General features: G+C 38.4%; 3 protein-coding genes across 5 annotated transcripts; all 3 read left to right on the forward strand.

The window, feature by feature from the left end:
• The first annotated feature begins 2,472 nt into the window (after positions 1 to 2,472).
• Positions 2,473 to 5,744, forward strand: LOC127978743 (elongation factor 1-alpha). Its single transcript, XM_052583620.1, has 8 exons — positions 2,473 to 2,639; positions 3,278 to 3,434; positions 3,774 to 3,953; positions 4,037 to 4,333; positions 4,442 to 4,592; positions 4,672 to 4,928; positions 5,014 to 5,248; positions 5,333 to 5,744. The coding sequence occupies exons 2-8, from the start codon at positions 3,291 to 3,293 to the stop codon at positions 5,455 to 5,457; spliced, it is 1,389 nt and encodes a 462-aa protein (XP_052439580.1). The 5' UTR covers positions 2,473 to 2,639; positions 3,278 to 3,290; the 3' UTR covers positions 5,458 to 5,744.
• A 182-nt stretch (positions 5,745 to 5,926) lies between these two features.
• On the forward strand, positions 5,927 to 10,018 carry LOC127978744 (elongation factor 1-alpha). The gene is made up of 8 exons (XM_052583621.1): positions 5,927 to 6,083; positions 6,807 to 6,962; positions 7,346 to 7,525; positions 7,641 to 7,937; positions 8,036 to 8,186; positions 8,926 to 9,182; positions 9,266 to 9,500; positions 9,602 to 10,018. Exons 2-8 carry the CDS (start codon positions 6,819 to 6,821, stop codon positions 9,724 to 9,726), a joined length of 1,389 nt encoding a protein of 462 aa, XP_052439581.1. The 5' UTR covers positions 5,927 to 6,083; positions 6,807 to 6,818; the 3' UTR covers positions 9,727 to 10,018.
• Positions 10,019 to 10,683: 665 nt separating this feature from the next.
• On the forward strand, positions 10,684 to 16,261 carry LOC127978745 (cyclic GMP-AMP synthase). Of its 3 annotated transcripts, none has more exons than XM_052583625.1 (7): positions 10,684 to 10,957; positions 13,285 to 13,386; positions 13,475 to 13,689; positions 14,477 to 14,705; positions 14,980 to 15,243; positions 15,335 to 15,434; positions 15,521 to 16,261. In XM_052583625.1, exons 2-7 carry the CDS (start codon positions 13,365 to 13,367, stop codon positions 16,020 to 16,022), a joined length of 1,332 nt encoding a protein of 443 aa, XP_052439585.1. In that variant the 5' UTR covers positions 10,684 to 10,957; positions 13,285 to 13,364; the 3' UTR covers positions 16,023 to 16,261. The 3 variants fall into 3 exon arrangements, with proteins under 3 accessions (XP_052439585.1, XP_052439584.1, XP_052439583.1); XM_052583624.1 differs by lacking the exon at positions 10,684 to 10,957 and adding an exon at positions 11,088 to 11,260; XM_052583623.1 differs by lacking the exon at positions 10,684 to 10,957 and adding an exon at positions 11,288 to 12,849.
• The last annotated feature ends 575 nt before the right edge of the window (positions 16,262 to 16,836 follow it).

Consider the following 16,836-nt stretch of genomic DNA (forward strand, 5'->3'; position numbering starts at 1 on the left):
TCAAAGGATTTGTTTGATTATTTGCTTGATCTGTAGGTTTGGGTTGATGTAATCAGAGTTGTTTGGTCTTTTTTGTTCAAGTTGCCTGGAACTTCTTCATTTTACATTTACTTACATTTATACATTTAGCAGATGCTTCTATCCAAAGTGATTTTTTTTTTTACCAGTATGTGTGTTCCCTGGAAACTGAAACCACAACCTTTTACGCTGCTAACACAATGTTCAACTACTGAGCCACAGGAGCGCTCACTTTTTTTTTTACTTTTCCATTTTATATTTAATATTTCTTATTTCAAACTTATATACTGACAGCTTTTACTAGGTCTGGTATACAAAGCAGTACAGAATCATTTTTTTTTTTTTTACATTTTACATTGATAGAAATTTAATGAGAACATTTGATCTACATTTGATCTACAAATGCGGTGGAATCGACAAGAGAAACATTTCACAAATGTTTAGTTTATTAATTTGTATGTTTTTTTAAATTGTTATAATGTGTAGTGTACAATGTATTGTTGACATCTTTTTGTAGACACAAATGATATTAAATTCCATTATGCTCCTGTACTTTCACACACTTTATTACAACTGATGCATTTAGAAAAAAAATAGTTTATACTGTACTGGCCTGCATGTTGTCTCATTATTATTAATGTACATAATTCATCTTTTTATTTATTATCTATTGACTGTGCAAACCATTGCTTGCATCAAGGACATTGGCCAAGGACAATGACAACAGTACACTGTTAATGCAATTATGTCTTGAGTATATTTTACTCAAACAGAAAATCAATCCATATCACTGTTTTCTGTGTAATCTTTTTGAAGTGGGTTATGTGTAACCAGTAGTGGAAATGCCTATATTATTATATATATATATATATATATATATATATATATATATATATATATATATATATATATATATATATATATATATATATTATTATTATTTAAAATACTTTTATTTTATCTGTTGTGTCCCCATTTTGCTTTTATGACTGCACCAATTCTGAGCTGCATGAGCTCCACAAGTTTATGTAAAACTGGATGATCATGTTTTGCGGCATGATTTGAGAAAAAGCCAAAGAGCAAATTGTGCTTCAATGGAGGCAAAAACATCAGACTATCTGTACAAAGTAGTTTTCATGTAACAAAGAATCTGAAATAGATGCAGAATCTTCTATGATTTTTCTAACAATTATTTTGTCCATTCTAGGATGTTTTAAAACTATAATACTTAATGTATAACCAGGTGTAAGTATTTATTTGTTTATTTTTACATTTTAATGAGGTCCCTGACTTTTAGACTCCAAAGCATGCTGCTCTGATTATCACAGTATATGTCGTCTGACTGTGTGTGTGTGTGTGCTGCTGCTGCTGCTCTTGAGTGAAAATAGCAGCTGTCGACTGAGCATCTGTTACCTAGAGGTAGAGAGAGTTGATCGGAGGTTCAGGGGGAGATGTCAGCTCTTTGAAATAAGCCTATGCGTAATCTAAGGCACTGAAGGCCTGTAAGGCACTGAGAGGAATTAAAGATTCCCCACACTCTAAAAACAAAGAATACTGAATGCATGAAATGCATACAAACTAAGGGAAATTAGGAAAGTTTCACTGCCTCTCCTGGGCTTATGTTTCAAAGTAGGATAGTTTGAATCTCACTGTTCGGCAAATAGTCCTATCTGATTGCATTTGAATCTGAATAGATGATCCACTGGGTGGAGATGCATCTGAGACAACAGACCTGAGTGCCCTTATCAACTTTGAGCTGCTAGTAAATTGCTAACTAATCTGCATACAGACTAGGCTGATCACATTGTCTCCGGGGTGAAAGACCATTTGTTTCATAAAATAAAATACAATTCTGATTTCTTCACATTCTTCTAAAACTGCTGTGAATAAAAACATGTGAACAAAGATGTCATGATTGTGAGAATAAGCACAAAGATGAGAAAGAAATGAGAAAATCAACAGCTTACTGGTTATATTGTACACAGAGTAAACTCCGTGTTGCATAAAATTCAATTTCGCAGCTACTTTGACCAAAACCAGAGAATTAAATGTGAACTAGTTTAGTTAAGAAGTAAATCTGATAAAATGATTCAATTTAAACCAAATTCAATCAGTGATAGGCTACATAATGCAGTTTAAGTTTTATAGTTTTGATTTTCGTCATTCATCATAAGGAGATCAAAAATGTAAACATTGTCACAATCTAAATTTAAAACGGTAAGACTTTAAAAAGACAGAAATGTAGAATACATTAACAGTTACGTTAAAAAATAATTACGTATCATGCTATTTTGTAGATTTGTAGCTGGTTATATGCGGTATGTATTCAGACATATATTTTCCCATTATGTTTATCGCAACACAACTCAAATATTTATAAAATATATATTATTTCATTCCGTCAACCAGATGCTCAGTGAAACAAATAGTGACGCAGTTTGTCGAGGCGGGGAGAATTTTTGTCGATTGTGTGTGATTTGCGGGTCGGTCAGGGAGGAGAGGAGGGGGGGTTACAGTCCTCCTCCCATGTATAAAATCTCCAACCATTGCGTTTTCTTCCTCTTTCTGTTACCTGGCAAAGGGGAGCAGCAGCTCAGGAGATACTATAGCTCTCAATCTTGGTGAGTACTCAATTTTTTTGGTCAGGCCTTGGCTTTTTTACGCTAATAAATTCTGTTTTAGAAACTTTTGAAGGATTTTCCTCAGATTGACCGTGTTTAGACATTTTCAGTGTTGTTCAATGTACTCTTTGTGCTGTATTCAGTTTTGGTTTCTACAATCGTGATGTGTTCGTAAAAGTGGCTTCTTTTTAATTAGTGGTGTATTTAGAGTACGTTAGATGGACTTGAACTTATATCTTCCATTTTTTTTTGTCGTGTAACTAACGTCCATTTCTCAAAGAATTGAAACCGGCAGAAGAACAAAGGCCGAGAGACTTGAAGTCGCGGGACCGTTAAAAGCCTTCCGCACATTCTCGCATCCAACAACTGTTTTATCAGTGACTGGAGAGCCAGCTGTCTGCATCCTTATGGATTCCTTTCAGACATTTTGGATTTTTTCCTGTAACTTAATATCGCGTCACTCTAAAGAAACACGTGTCGCAGTTGCCTTATGGTGAAGTAGGCCGGTTTAAACTAGGGCCTATTACTAACTACTACTTGTTACAAAATCACCTCTCAAAAAGTTTTAATGATGGAAAGCCTGTGTTTTACCCATGCATCTCATTTCAACGCCTACTCTTGTCTTTTTTTTAATACAGAAACTAATCAATCATGGGAAAGGAAAAGACCCACATTAACATCGTGGTTATTGGCCACGTCGACTCCGGGAAGTCCACCACCACTGGACATTTGATCTACAAATGCGGTGGAATCGACAAGAGAACCATCGAGAAGTTCGAGAAGGAAGCTGCTGAGGTGAGACTTAAAACACTTGTAGTGGATGCTTCGTGAATTTGTTAATTGATTGCGGCAGAAGTGAGTAACAAGAGCCAAAATGGCGGCCGTAGCACGCGTTCCTCGGCTGAAGCCGGTTGGGTGTGGAGTGGGCGGTGCTTCACTATGACGTTGCAGATTCTGTAATGGCGCCTAGTAGGCCGCGCAACATGTGTGCTCATCCCCATTCAAGCTTCAAACATTTTTTTTTTTTTTTTAGTTAAACACTTAAAACCACTTGTGACTTTTAAAGCTCAAATGCCTTGTATAGTAAAATCTAAATGACAATACTTCCCTTTGTTTAATTTGTCTGCAAAATAGATGGGCAAGGGCTCCTTCAAGTACGCCTGGGTTCTGGACAAACTGAAGGCCGAGCGCGAGCGTGGTATCACCATTGACATTGCTCTCTGGAAATTTGAGACTAGCAAGTACTATGTCACCATCATTGATGCCCCTGGCCACAGAGATTTCATCAAGAACATGATCACTGGTACTTCTCAGGTATGACTGCTTTCTACACGCACAGAACGGTTTTGTAATTTAGCAGGGTGAGGTCTAACCTTTTCTTTCTCCCTTCCTTCCAGGCTGACTGTGCAGTGCTGATTGTTGCTGGTGGTGTTGGTGAGTTCGAGGCTGGTATCTCTAAGAACGGACAGACCCGTGAGCATGCCCTCCTGGCTTTCACCCTGGGAGTCAAACAGCTTATTGTTGGAGTCAACAAGATGGACTCCACCGAGCCCCCCTACAGCCAGGCCCGTTTTGAGGAAATCACCAAGGAAGTCAGCGCCTACATCAAGAAAATCGGCTACAACCCTGCCAGTGTTGCCTTCGTCCCAATTTCTGGATGGCATGGTGACAACATGCTGGAGGCCAGCTCAAATGTAAGTTTTTATTTTTTATGCAACTTCACAGTTGGGAAATAAGTTCATATGTGGAACACTTGTAGTGTTCACGCCACATCTTAGTTGACAATTTCTGTCTGTTTTTAGATGGGCTGGTTCAAGGGATGGAAGATTGAGCGCAAGGAGGGAAATGCTAGCGGTGTTACTCTTCTTGATGCCCTGGATGCCATTTTGCCACCCAGCCGTCCCACCGACAAGCCCCTCCGTCTGCCACTTCAGGATGTCTACAAAATTGGAGGTTTGTGTATATAAAATGCAAAGCCATCAAAGCTCTAAAGTCAAACACTTGAATTGGTTTAACACTATCAACTTCTCAGGTATTGGAACAGTGCCCGTGGGTCGTGTGGAGACTGGTGTCCTCAAGCCTGGTATGGTTGTGACCTTTGCCCCTGCCAACCTGACCACTGAGGTCAAGTCCGTTGAGATGCACCATGAGTCTCTTGCTGAGGCAACTCCTGGTGACAACGTTGGCTTCAACGTGAAGAACGTATCTGTCAAGGACATCCGCCGTGGTAACGTGGCTGGAGACAGCAAGAACGACCCCCCTATGGAGGCCGGCAGCTTCAATGCTCAGGTTAGGCTTTACCCCGTCACCTTGGTCCCCAAGTCAGTCGAATTCCAGAGGTGTTGTATGAATGCTAAATTGTATCTGTTTTAAGGTCATCATCCTGAACCACCCTGGTCAGATCTCTCAGGGCTATGCCCCTGTGCTGGACTGCCACACTGCTCACATTGCCTGCAAGTTTGCTGAGCTCAAGGAGAAGATCGACCGTCGTTCTGGCAAGAAGCTTGAGGACAACCCCAAGGCTCTCAAATCTGGAGATGCTGCCATTGTTGAAATGATCCCTGGCAAGCCCATGTGTGTGGAGAGCTTCTCTACCTACCCTCCTCTTGGTAAGTTCACGTAATGCCAATCAACTCTTGCATCCATACCCTGCACTTCTGTAGGCTTTGGTATTAATCGCTCTCCATCCACAGGTCGCTTTGCTGTGCGTGACATGAGGCAGACCGTTGCTGTTGGTGTCATCAAGAGCGTTGAGAAGAAAATTGGCGGTTCTGGCAAGGTCACAAAATCTGCACAGAAGGCTGCCAAGACCAAATGAATTTCCCTTCGAGCTGTTCCAAAGGTTGTGGTATGCTCTTCCCAACCTCCTGAAATTTCTCTAAATCTGGGCACTCTACTTAAGGACTGGCTTATGCTGATTAAAACCCATCGGAAAAGTTTTCGCAGGAAAGGAAACCAACTTGGATTTAAGTGTGGCTCCATTTATTGACTGAGAGTGCCTCTTTCAGTTGTTAAATTTGTTTATGGTTTAGAACTGCACCTGATGCCACAGTAAAATTTGGAAAGAAGCTGCTGAATAAACTAATAAAGGTATTAAAAATTGAAGTTGCGCTTTGTCTCCTGTCATCAGTGGGGGAACTGGGTGGGATTTTTGGGATCTGCAACTGTAATCTGATTTGTCATGGTCCTTGCAGCTGTTTTAACACGTGTTGCAGCAGGGCTTCTTCTACAGTGTGCCCACTTTACTGATGTCTTCTCCTCCAATCACAAATAGTGAGTGCAGCGTAAAGCTTCCAATGGTACCCCACATCTGAGCAGTATCCATGTGTCTAGGTGTTTTTTCATATCCCACCCCTTTCTGAACCTGTATAAATTTAGACGGGCAGTGTGACTCGTTCCTTTTTCTCCAGTCTGCTTTGGGCTGTCTATAGTGCTTGTAGTCGGGTAAGTTTATTACGGCTTAATTTTATTCGGTTTTAATCTCAAGAGTAGCTAGGCTGTGAAGGAAAAGCCCTCAAATGCATTTAAGATCACAAGGTGGTTTAATGTTGTTTTCAGGGTAGCTGATTCAGAACAGGTTAATTTAACTTCCAGGTTTCTAAGATTTCTCTAACTCGTTCCCACTTATACACGTAGAGAGCACAAACTTGTGGGCAAAGCTGGAGAGAACATGGCTGGTGCTGTCATTCCAGTCCTTCAACATGGAGGACACGAAGTGAACAGAGGGAGGGCTGGGTGTTGCCAGATCTGGCGAAAAGAAGCTCGACTTAAAATGGAAACGAGCCTTTTATGTAACCTAAATGCGGGGTTTTCTAATTCAGTCCCAAAAATCAAATGCATTAAAACTGCTGTTGGTCTCGAACGGTATTTGAGCATTTCAACAGCTGCAAATAATTGTAAATCATTTTATGCTATGTAAGCCGAGCTCTAGCAAAATTGCGACTACATCAACCCTTTACATAACCTCGTTATATTATTTATACTTTAAATTAAAACAGGCGGACATGGCAACACCGCCGGTCCCGCTGTCGCAGAGATTACCCCATACCCCATGATCCCGTTTCATCGCTCATGTGCTTATTTCCAGAAATCCTTGAACGGAAATGTTTAACTCCCGGATAATGTTTATGCCGGTTAAACTAAACCCAGTAATGTCTTTCCCCACAGTAAATTTACAACATGGGTAAGGAAAAGACTCATATTAACATCGTGGTTATCGGCCACGTCGATTCTGGCAAGTCCACGACCACCGGACATCTCATCTACAAATGTGGAGGCATCGATAAGAGAACCATCGAGAAGTTTGAGAAAGAAGCCGCTGAGGTACGTCATCACAGCCGGGTGACTTCCGATGACTAATGTCTCTCGATGACGAATATATTCTGGGCGTGTCTTTTTAAACACCATGTGTTGTGAGCGACATCTACAGTTCAGTTTTACTGGGCTCAGTCTGTTCGAAATGTCCAAACTGAGAATGTGCTTGCAATGTTTTTTTTTTTTTTTTACAAAAATACAATCATTAATGATACAATAGAATTGTAATTAATACATCACATACAGATGTTTTGTTTGAAATGATGTTAGTCTTCTATAAACTATTTTTCTTTTATCTATCTATCTGTCAGCCTCTATTTATATTATTATTTTTATCCATTCGGTCTCACAAACATCTCAAATATGCTTCTGAATATTTTTCCTGCATCAAGATGGGTAAGGGCTCCTTCAAGTACGCCTGGGTCCTGGACAAACTGAAGGCCGAGCGTGAGCGTGGTATCACCATTGACATTTCTCTTTGGAAATTTGAGACTAGCAAGTACTATGTCACCATCATTGATGCCCCTGGCCACAGAGATTTCATCAAGAACATGATCACTGGTACTTCTCAGGTAGTTTTTTTTAATGTCAACAAATCTATCACAGATTACTGTGTCTGTGTGTAAAGATTTTATTGTTGCATTATTATTATCGTTTAAATGTTGTGATTTTATTAATTCCTTCCAGGCTGACTGTGCCGTGTTGATTGTCGCTGCTGGTGTTGGTGAGTTCGAGGCTGGTATCTCTAAGAACGGACAGACCCGTGAGCATGCCCTGCTTGCCTACACCCTGGGAGTCAAACAGCTTATTGTTGGAGTCAACAAGATGGACTCCACCGAGCCCCCCTACAGCCAGAAGCGTTATGAGGAAATCACCAAGGAAGTCAGCGCCTACATCAAGAAGATCGGTTACAACCCTGCCACTGTTGCCTTCGTCCCAATTTCTGGATGGCATGGTGACAACATGCTGGAGCCCAGCACAAACGTGAGCATCTGCTGCTTTTTCCTGAAGGTTTTCTTTAGGGATTGTGATCACGGCGATTGTTCATGGTTTTTGGTTTCTATTTTCTCTATGGATAATAGATGACCTGGTTCAAGGGATGGAAGATCGAGAGGAAGGAAGGTGCTGCCAGCGGTGTAACTCTTCTCGAAGCCCTGGACTCCATCCTGCCACCCAGTCGGCCCACCGACAAGCCCCTCCGTCTGCCTCTGCAGGATGTGTATAAGATTGGAGGTAAGCATTAACCATCAACCAGGGTTATTATAGGTTGGAATTAAATTTTTTAATATATTTAAGTAATTTTATTTGTCATTGGTTCTGATTTTCTAGTTTTTGTTTTAGTTTTATAGTTTTGTGTTTTGTAATTTCATCAGTTTTACTATTTTATCTCTGCCATAGTTAATACGCCAAATTAGTACAATTCTAAAATGCTTTCATGTTCTTAGTATAGTCTAGTGTTATTGCAGTGATTCTCAAATGGATCCAAAGAAAATTTCCAAGAGGCGTCTTATTTTAAAAGAATCCCTCAACAATTGTTTTTCTTTGAAAACATTGGATACCTGTAAATATGAGGAAGGGATTTCTAGATCTGGGAAAGTCATGTAAATTAATAAAATCTTTAAACTCCATGGGCATACTTTTTTTTTTTTTAACCCTCTTGTTTAATCCTTATCCAGTAAATTACAAACACTATTTTCATGTTTAATGCAGACAGTTTGTAAAGGTTTCAAATTTTATTGTATACAGTGAAAAAAAAACTAAAAAACTAAAGTGATTTATAGTTAGTTTAATACTTTTAAGTTTAGTCTCATTGTTTCCCAATTTAATTTGTATTTTTTAATTTCACTGAAATGCTTTTAGATTTAGTTTTCATTAACAATAACAACACAGCCTCCAAACTCATTCACAGTTCTCTCTAATGAGAACCCAACATCTGCCACTCATTCAAACACTGTCTGTGTGTTTCCCTCAGGTATTGGAACTGTGCCTGTTGGACGTGTTGAGACTGGAACTCTGAAGGCTGGTATGGTTGTGACCTTTGCCCCTGCCAACCTGACCACTGAGGTCAAGTCCGTTGAGATGCACCACGAGTCTCTTGCCGAGGCTCTCCCCGGTGACAATGTTGGCTTCAACGTGAAGAACGTGTCTGTGAAGGACATCCGCCGTGGTAATGTGACTGGAGACAGCAAGAACGACCCCCCTATGGAGGCTGCAAACTTCACCGCTCAGGTTAGATATAACGAATAATAGAATATTATCTGCATGATCTTCATAATGTCAGGTGCTTTATCATGTACCCCTCTTTCTGGCAGGTCATCATCCTGAACCACCCTGGTCAGATCTCCCAGGGCTATGCCCCTGTGCTGGACTGCCACACTGCTCACATTGCCTGCAAGTTTTCTGAGCTCAAGGAGAAGATCGACCGTCGTTCTGGCAAGAAGCTTGAGGACAACCCCAAGGCTCTCAAATCTGGAGATGCTGCCATTATTCTTATGGTCCCTGGCAAGCCCATGTGTGTGGAGAGCTTCTCTCAGTACCCACCACTGGGTATGTGTCAACATTTATGTTGCCATGAAAATTATTTATTGAACATCAATTAAAGGTTCTGCTTTAATTGAACTCCATCCTATTTCACTACTATTTTTCAGGTCGTTTTGCTGTGCGTGACATGAGACAGACCGTCGCTGTTGGTGTCATCAAGGCCGTCGACAAGAAAACCTCCACTGCTGGCAAGGTGACCAAGTCTGCTCAGAAGGCTGCCAAAGCCAAATGAATCAGCGCATCTGACACCCAGCAAGCCTCATTGAGATCCTACACTGCAATGTCTCAGAACCTGAGCACGGTTTTAAAGGACTGGCTTAAGCTGATAAAAATCCACCGTAAAAGCTTCAGAAGGAAAGGAGGAAACCATGTATTTCTGAACACCTTAGGAGAAAACCATTATAAAAATAAAAAGTGATCATTCATCATTTCGTGCCATTATTCTTTCTTGTAGAGGTCAAAGCATAATGAATGGGGTTTATTGTAAGTGCATTCATAAATAAATTCTTCTTGAACATGATAAATATGATTAAGAATCTTTTCTTTTCTTTTTTACACATTTGAATTGTGAATCCTTCAGTGTAATTACATTTACAGTAAATTACATTTAATTATATAAATTACATTTAATTATATCACAATTTCACCATCAAGTTAGGCACATCAACTCCTTCAAAAACAGCCAGAAACCTTGATTGATGATCAGCTGACTTTCTCAGACCACATTGCTAAAACTGTCCGGTCATGCAGATTTGCTTTATTCAACATCAAGAAGATCAGGCCCTTTCCTTCAGAACATGTAACAAAACTCCTTGTTCAAGCTCTTGTTCTGTCCAGGCTGGACTATTGCAATGCTCTATTAGCAGGTCTTTCAGCCAGTTCTATCAAACCTTTACAATTAATCCTGTTATATTAACCCTAAATAATTATGCTCACATAAAATTCAAGTCATTGACATTTGCCTACAAAACTACCACTGTCTCTGCACCACTTTACCTAAATTCATTACTTCAGAGTTATGTGCCCTCTAGAAGCTTGCGTTCTGCAAGTGAACGTCACTTGATTATGCCATCCCAAAGAAGCACAAAGTCACTTTTACGGACTTTTAAATAAAATGTTCTAATGCTGCAACAACGCGTCGACGTCATCGATTACGTCGACGTGCGTGAAATGCGTCGACGCATCACACTGTTTGTTTACATCTCGCGTAATGGCATAATGTGAATGGAGAAAGTTGCATTCTATCACAAAAACAGAGACAATTGTTATCAAAAGTATGGGAATACTTTAAACACAGGACAAATCAAATGGCCCTTTGTTTGTTCCCTTTGTAAAACCGATATGGTGAACCACGGCAGAACAACTGCGATGCGCTAGCACCTCAGAGGAAAACATCCTGGCGCTCTCCGGTGTTACGGTTTAACTGGTTACCGTGTGATCTGGTGACCAACTTCCTGGTTCAGGTCTGATATTCTTGCGCTTGCGGCATTCTGAAAAGTTGAGATGTTTTTAATAACTCGATGCGGTGCGGACGCGCCTGGAAAAAACGAGCGCGTCGCACAGCGTGCGCGTCGCGACCGCGTCGCTTCCATTATGAGCCATTGGAAATAACGAACTTGAGCGCGCAATAGACGTGATATGTGAACGGCCCCTCAAAAGACAGCGCGCCGCGAGACGACAGTCACAAACCACAGAGCCACCCCGATTCAGCTCCAGATCTCTGGAAACTATGCTAAACCATAGCAGAACCCTGACTACATTTTATGGTTTGTGATGCTAAAGAACATTTCATGACGTCTCAGACAACTGTAAATTTATGGCTACTGTGGTTTAATTATAAATGCTATCATAAGCTCATATTTACCATAGTAAAATAATTTTCTTTGCCTCTTATTTATTTTATACTGTAAAAACTTAAACCACATAAGTTGAAAATGAATAAAGGTTGAAATATTATATTAGAAGTTTTACCCAATTTTTTTTGGTAAAGTTATCCAAAGGATTCATTAGCTAATTTAAAAAAAAGAACATTAGATTAATTATTTATTGTTATAAAAAATAATCTTTAGATTAGTCGACTAATCGAAAAAATAATCGTTAGATTAGTCGACAGAAAAAATAGTCGTTAGTTGCAGCTCTAAAATGTTCCCTCCAGGTGGAATGACTTCCCCAACTCAATCCGAGCAGCTGAGTCCTTAGCCATCTTCAAGAATCGGCTTAAAACCCATCTCTTCCAACTTTGTTTGACCCTCTAACTTACTATTCCCACTCACTATTCTAATTCTATTCTTAAAAAAAAAAAAAAACTTAACTACCTATATAATCTTTTTATATTCAATCTATTTTCTATTTATTTATTATACAAGTATAAAAAACCTCTAACATTAGCTTGCTCTATTCTTTTTCTATTTTATCCATTTTCTTTTAATTATTTAATTAATTTCTTTTAATATTATATTATTTAAAACCCCTTGCTATGTGTACTGCGTAAAATAAAACTGAGACTTGTTATAGCACTTGTTTATCATTGATCTTTTGTGGTTTTTGATTGCTTTTATTGTCCTCATTTATAAGTCGCTTTGGATAAAAGTGTCTGCTAAATGTAAATGTATAACGAACACTAATAGAAATAATGCTGAAAGACGAGAAAAAAAACACATTTTAGATTTAAAACTTAAAATAAATATCCATAAAAAATATACCCTTGGCAATTAACTGAAATAAGTTTAAACTGAACTACTCGAATATCTAAAATTATAACTAAAACAGAAATGAAAGCAAAAGAACTCAAATGAATACTAAAAATAAAAGCTAATTCAAAATTTTGAATACTATAATAGCATCTAAATAAAAAAAATAGCACTGTTATGTACACATACTGCACTTTTAGGCTAAAAGATATTGTTTTTTCATATTGTTTATATTGTTAAAAAACATTTATTCATACTTTTGTTTAGTAAAATTCAGCCATCTGTTTTAATTCAACAGTCTGTTGTATCCCTTAAAGTCTCAAGAACATAATCGCCATTTCATCAACTCCTGAGGGTTAACCATATACACTTCGTTCAGCACATAACAAAGGCACATGTACAATTAGACACTGCTTTCAGCTGATAAAATACATCTGTGCACACTACACCTGAGTGACACCTGTTGACACACAAGAATCTAGCATGCAAACATCAAAGATCTGTTCCTTAAGTTTCGGTTTTATATAACCGGAAAGAAGTCACACCCAGAACCTTTTACTGTAAAGCAAAAGATCATCTGATGTGACAGGGAGGAGCTTAGAGTCAATATATACTTGTGTTGTATTTCTGCGTGAGTAGATCATATTCTCTAGACCAGGAAGTGGGTAAGTCTGGATTCACATGTATCATTAACTAGTATGCTGGTGAAGAATGTAAATAGGTGAAGAATAGATCAAAATCTGTGTCTCAAAGTTACTTTGCTTTAACTGTGCTGTAAGTTTTAGTAAATGCTGTGTAATTTTCTGTTCTTGTTGCAAAATACAGATATAAATATTGTCCATCAAAGCATCCCTGATGTTTTTATCAGTTTGGAATGTATTTTGTTTTCTGTTCCCTTTTTAAGCTTTAGCATTCCATTTACATTTATACTCTAAAAATGTAGGAAAGTCATACAACGGTGTAAAGCTCTCAGGTGTTGCACAATTGTCTGTAAAAAACAAAATGTCTGCAAGTTTTTAAAACAAACACTGAGTTGCTAGTCAATTAGAAATCCTAACACATTTCCATACATAATTACTTTGCATTTACACTGTATTCAGATTTTAGGCTGGACTGAGCATCAGGACAGAGGATCTGAAGAGCGCTGTATATCTGCCCTTGGGTTTTTCACAGCTCTATTATGGAAAGCCAGAGGAGATCATGTAATGTGGAGGATCTTTACTAGGTTGCTCTTTGAGTTAATGTTTGGATCTATGTACATTTGCTTATACCTGTTCTGTTATCATAAAGTGGGAGATGATTCTACCATTTCACCCGAGCTGGACCGCTTGATCAGGCAGAGAGGTCGAGATCTACGGCTGCGCAAGCTTGACCAGCAGAATGCTGTGAAGATAGTTAACCATCTAATGGACAGCTTGCTGGAATTCCTGAAGAATAATGAAGATCAGCCCTTCTTCAGGGAGGTCTCAGTTCTCACCAGTGGAAGCTATTATGAGTTGGTGAAGGTAAGAAAATCTGAATGATTATTTTGAGAAAAATCAGCTAGAAGTGTAAAATAGAAAGAGCTGCTCAAGTTTGTATCAGATATGGTCTGTTTTTAATAAACAGTAAATTGAGCAAAAGTGACAGTAAAGTCAATTTTAATGTTACAAATTATTTTAAAATGTTCAGCTATTTCTCTGTTGAACTTTTTAATAACTTTTCAAGAACCTTTGTCTACACACACACACGTTTGTTTTTGTGAAAAGTGGGGACATCCTAAATGCGTAATGGTTTTTATACTGTACAAACTGTATATTATATGGCCCTACACCAACCCTAACCCTAACCCTCACAGGAAACTTTGTGCATTTTTTTACTTTCATACAAAACTCATTGTGTATGATTTATAAGCGTTTTGAAAAATGTGGACATGGGTTTTGTCTTCATAAATCACCCTCTCCTTGTAATACCTGTGTCATACCCATGTCATTTATACAGAGTTGCATCCTGATATGTCACAAAAACAAGAGTGCACACACACACACACACACACACACACACAAAACAGTTTTCAACAATGACAATAATAAGAAAAATTTCTTGAGCAGCAAATGAGCATTTTACACTGATTTCTGAAGGATCATGTGACACTGAAGACTTCTTTCAAAATCATTAAAAAAATCTTACCGACCTCGAACTTCTGAACGCTAGTGCAATAATCCTCCACATCTTGAAGAACAAAGATTGACTAAAATGATTCATGAATGTTTGGATTAATGGAATGACAAAATATAATTTTATCACCAACAGATCAACAAACCCAATGAGTTTGACATTATGCTGAAACTGAAAGGCCCAAGGCTTGTACTCTCAGAACTGGAAGAATATCAAGGACTGTTTTATAAGATAAAGCTTTGCAAAGCCACACGAACTGAAATCCAGCACTTTCTTCTGGAAGATGAACGAACCGTCTCAGCAACCAAAATCAAAGCAGAAATGTACCGCTTGGTCCGCAAATTCATTAGCAACCATTTTCAAGGTGCGTTTTATTTCTCTCAACACCATCTCATGTTCAGATAGCTTTTTATGCTCTACAATTTAAAAATTTGGGGTAAGATTTTTAATGATTTAAAAGTGTATTTGATGCAAAAATGAAGTAAAAAGATTTAAAAATGTCAGCAATTTCTCCAGTCTGTGTCACATGAGCCCTCAGAAATCATTCTTATATACTGATTTGCTGCTCAAGAAAAAACATAAAACATCTTGACCCCAAATTTTCGAAAGGTATATAACCTTCTGCCACCCGTTTACAGGTGAAGGTTGGGTGATACGCAGAAATCTAGTAAATTCACCGGCAGTGACCCTTGAATTTAAGGCGAAAGAGAATGAGGATGATGTGATGTCTGTGGACATTGTTCCTACTCTTGAGGTGCCACAAGGTTGGCCACAAGCAGCACGGGCAGGCCCCAATGTAGACAAATGGCTTGGAAAAAAATGTCGTCGCCAATTTGTAAGTAAGGCTGTGTATTTTGTCCCAAAAAGACCAAAAGGAAGAAACCTCAAAGATGACGCCAAAGGTATGCGGACACAACACCTACAAATTCAGTCATTACAAAAACATTTCTTTCTTTCCTTATAAAGGATTTATATATTTGTATTTGTTTTCAGAGAGCTGGCGAATATCCTTCTCTCACATTGAAAAAGAGATGATGCATTATCATGGCAATAAGAAGACGTGCTGTGAGACTCATTCCAATAGGTGTTGTCGGTATGAGCGATCACTCATTTTTATAGCTGGTTATGTTATAGACCCATGTTATGATGCCCCTAAGATTTTTCTCTTCTTTCTTTTAGGAAACTTTGTTTGCGGCTTCTGAAGTGTCTGATTGAGGGACTGAAGCAGCAGTATCCCAAAGAGCTTGAGCCTCTGTGTTCCTACCATGGGAAAACAGCCTTCTTCCACGTCCTTTCAGACAGAGTGCACGATACCCTTTGGTCTCCAGGCCAGCTGTCCGTCTCCTTCATGAAGCTCTTTGGATACTTTGAGCGATGTGCACTGAATGGTTCACTACCCCATTTCTTCGTCCGCGAACATAATCTTTTCTCCCCACCTGCATTTCCCAAGCGAGCTCTTTTATTTCTGACCAATGTTCTGAGGGAACAAAGAGAATTGGGGCTCCCTGTTCTGAAGGTCCCAAGTCCTACCTTTGCTCTTGTTCCTGACACTGATGCTGTGATTCAGCCAATCAGTGGCACAGAGAGTATTGTGGTTTCTGAGCGTTCTTTTAGGCATGTATATGTATGCTTATTGGTTGTCATTGTGTGTGTAGGAATCGGATGTGTATTTCAAACATGAATGATGACTGATGTTTTTTTTTTTTTGAATCCTCTCCAGATATGGAGATGTAATCATTTGCGCAATACAAAATGATTGCAAACATTTCTAGTGAAAATTATGTAAAAGATCATCCATTTATGTCATATGTTTAAATTATTTTCTGTGTATTTTATCATAAATGTACAGCCATATATCCATGAGAAATAAAATTGGAGAAAAAAAAATAAAACACTTTTAATTAAATCCGAGAAAAGACAGCTTATATGAACTGGATGTGAAGTCTGATTTCATTCATGTATGTTTTGCTGTGCTAAGGACTTAATTAACAATTTAGACCTTCAGAGTAGTGCCATATTTCCTTTGTGACAGGAATGGAAACAAGGGATAAGTAGAGTCTGTTCAACATGTGTTGTTCTTTAACAGGATATTGGTTGTTCAGCTGACTAAATGTCTTTAATATATATATATATATATATATATATATATATATATATATATATATATATATATATATATATATATTTGAGTTGAGGAAATAAGATTTAGGACATTATTACAGTGTTTTCTATTGTAAAAACTGTTAGTCTATTTGTTTTCATCCACATTAAAAAAGGTAAAGGTAAGGGGTTAAATTAAATTCAGTGTTTAACTTGACTAAGGTCTATGACCTTAAAGACAGTTCTCTCTGGACTTTTGTCAGAGTAGATGTGGAAAGGCCCACTTTACAGGATAGACATGCAAATGTTTGCTTTAATGGTATTTGTCGCATGTATTTACCAAGATTCATAAAAGTGCAACAAAATTAGCTGCTTTTTTCTGTGCAGCAGGGATG

The sequence above is a fragment of the Carassius gibelio genome, chromosome B19 (assembly GCF_023724105.1).
Source record: "Carassius gibelio isolate Cgi1373 ecotype wild population from Czech Republic chromosome B19, carGib1.2-hapl.c, whole genome shotgun sequence".
Classification (NCBI taxonomy): Eukaryota; Metazoa; Chordata; class Actinopteri; order Cypriniformes; family Cyprinidae; genus Carassius; species Carassius gibelio.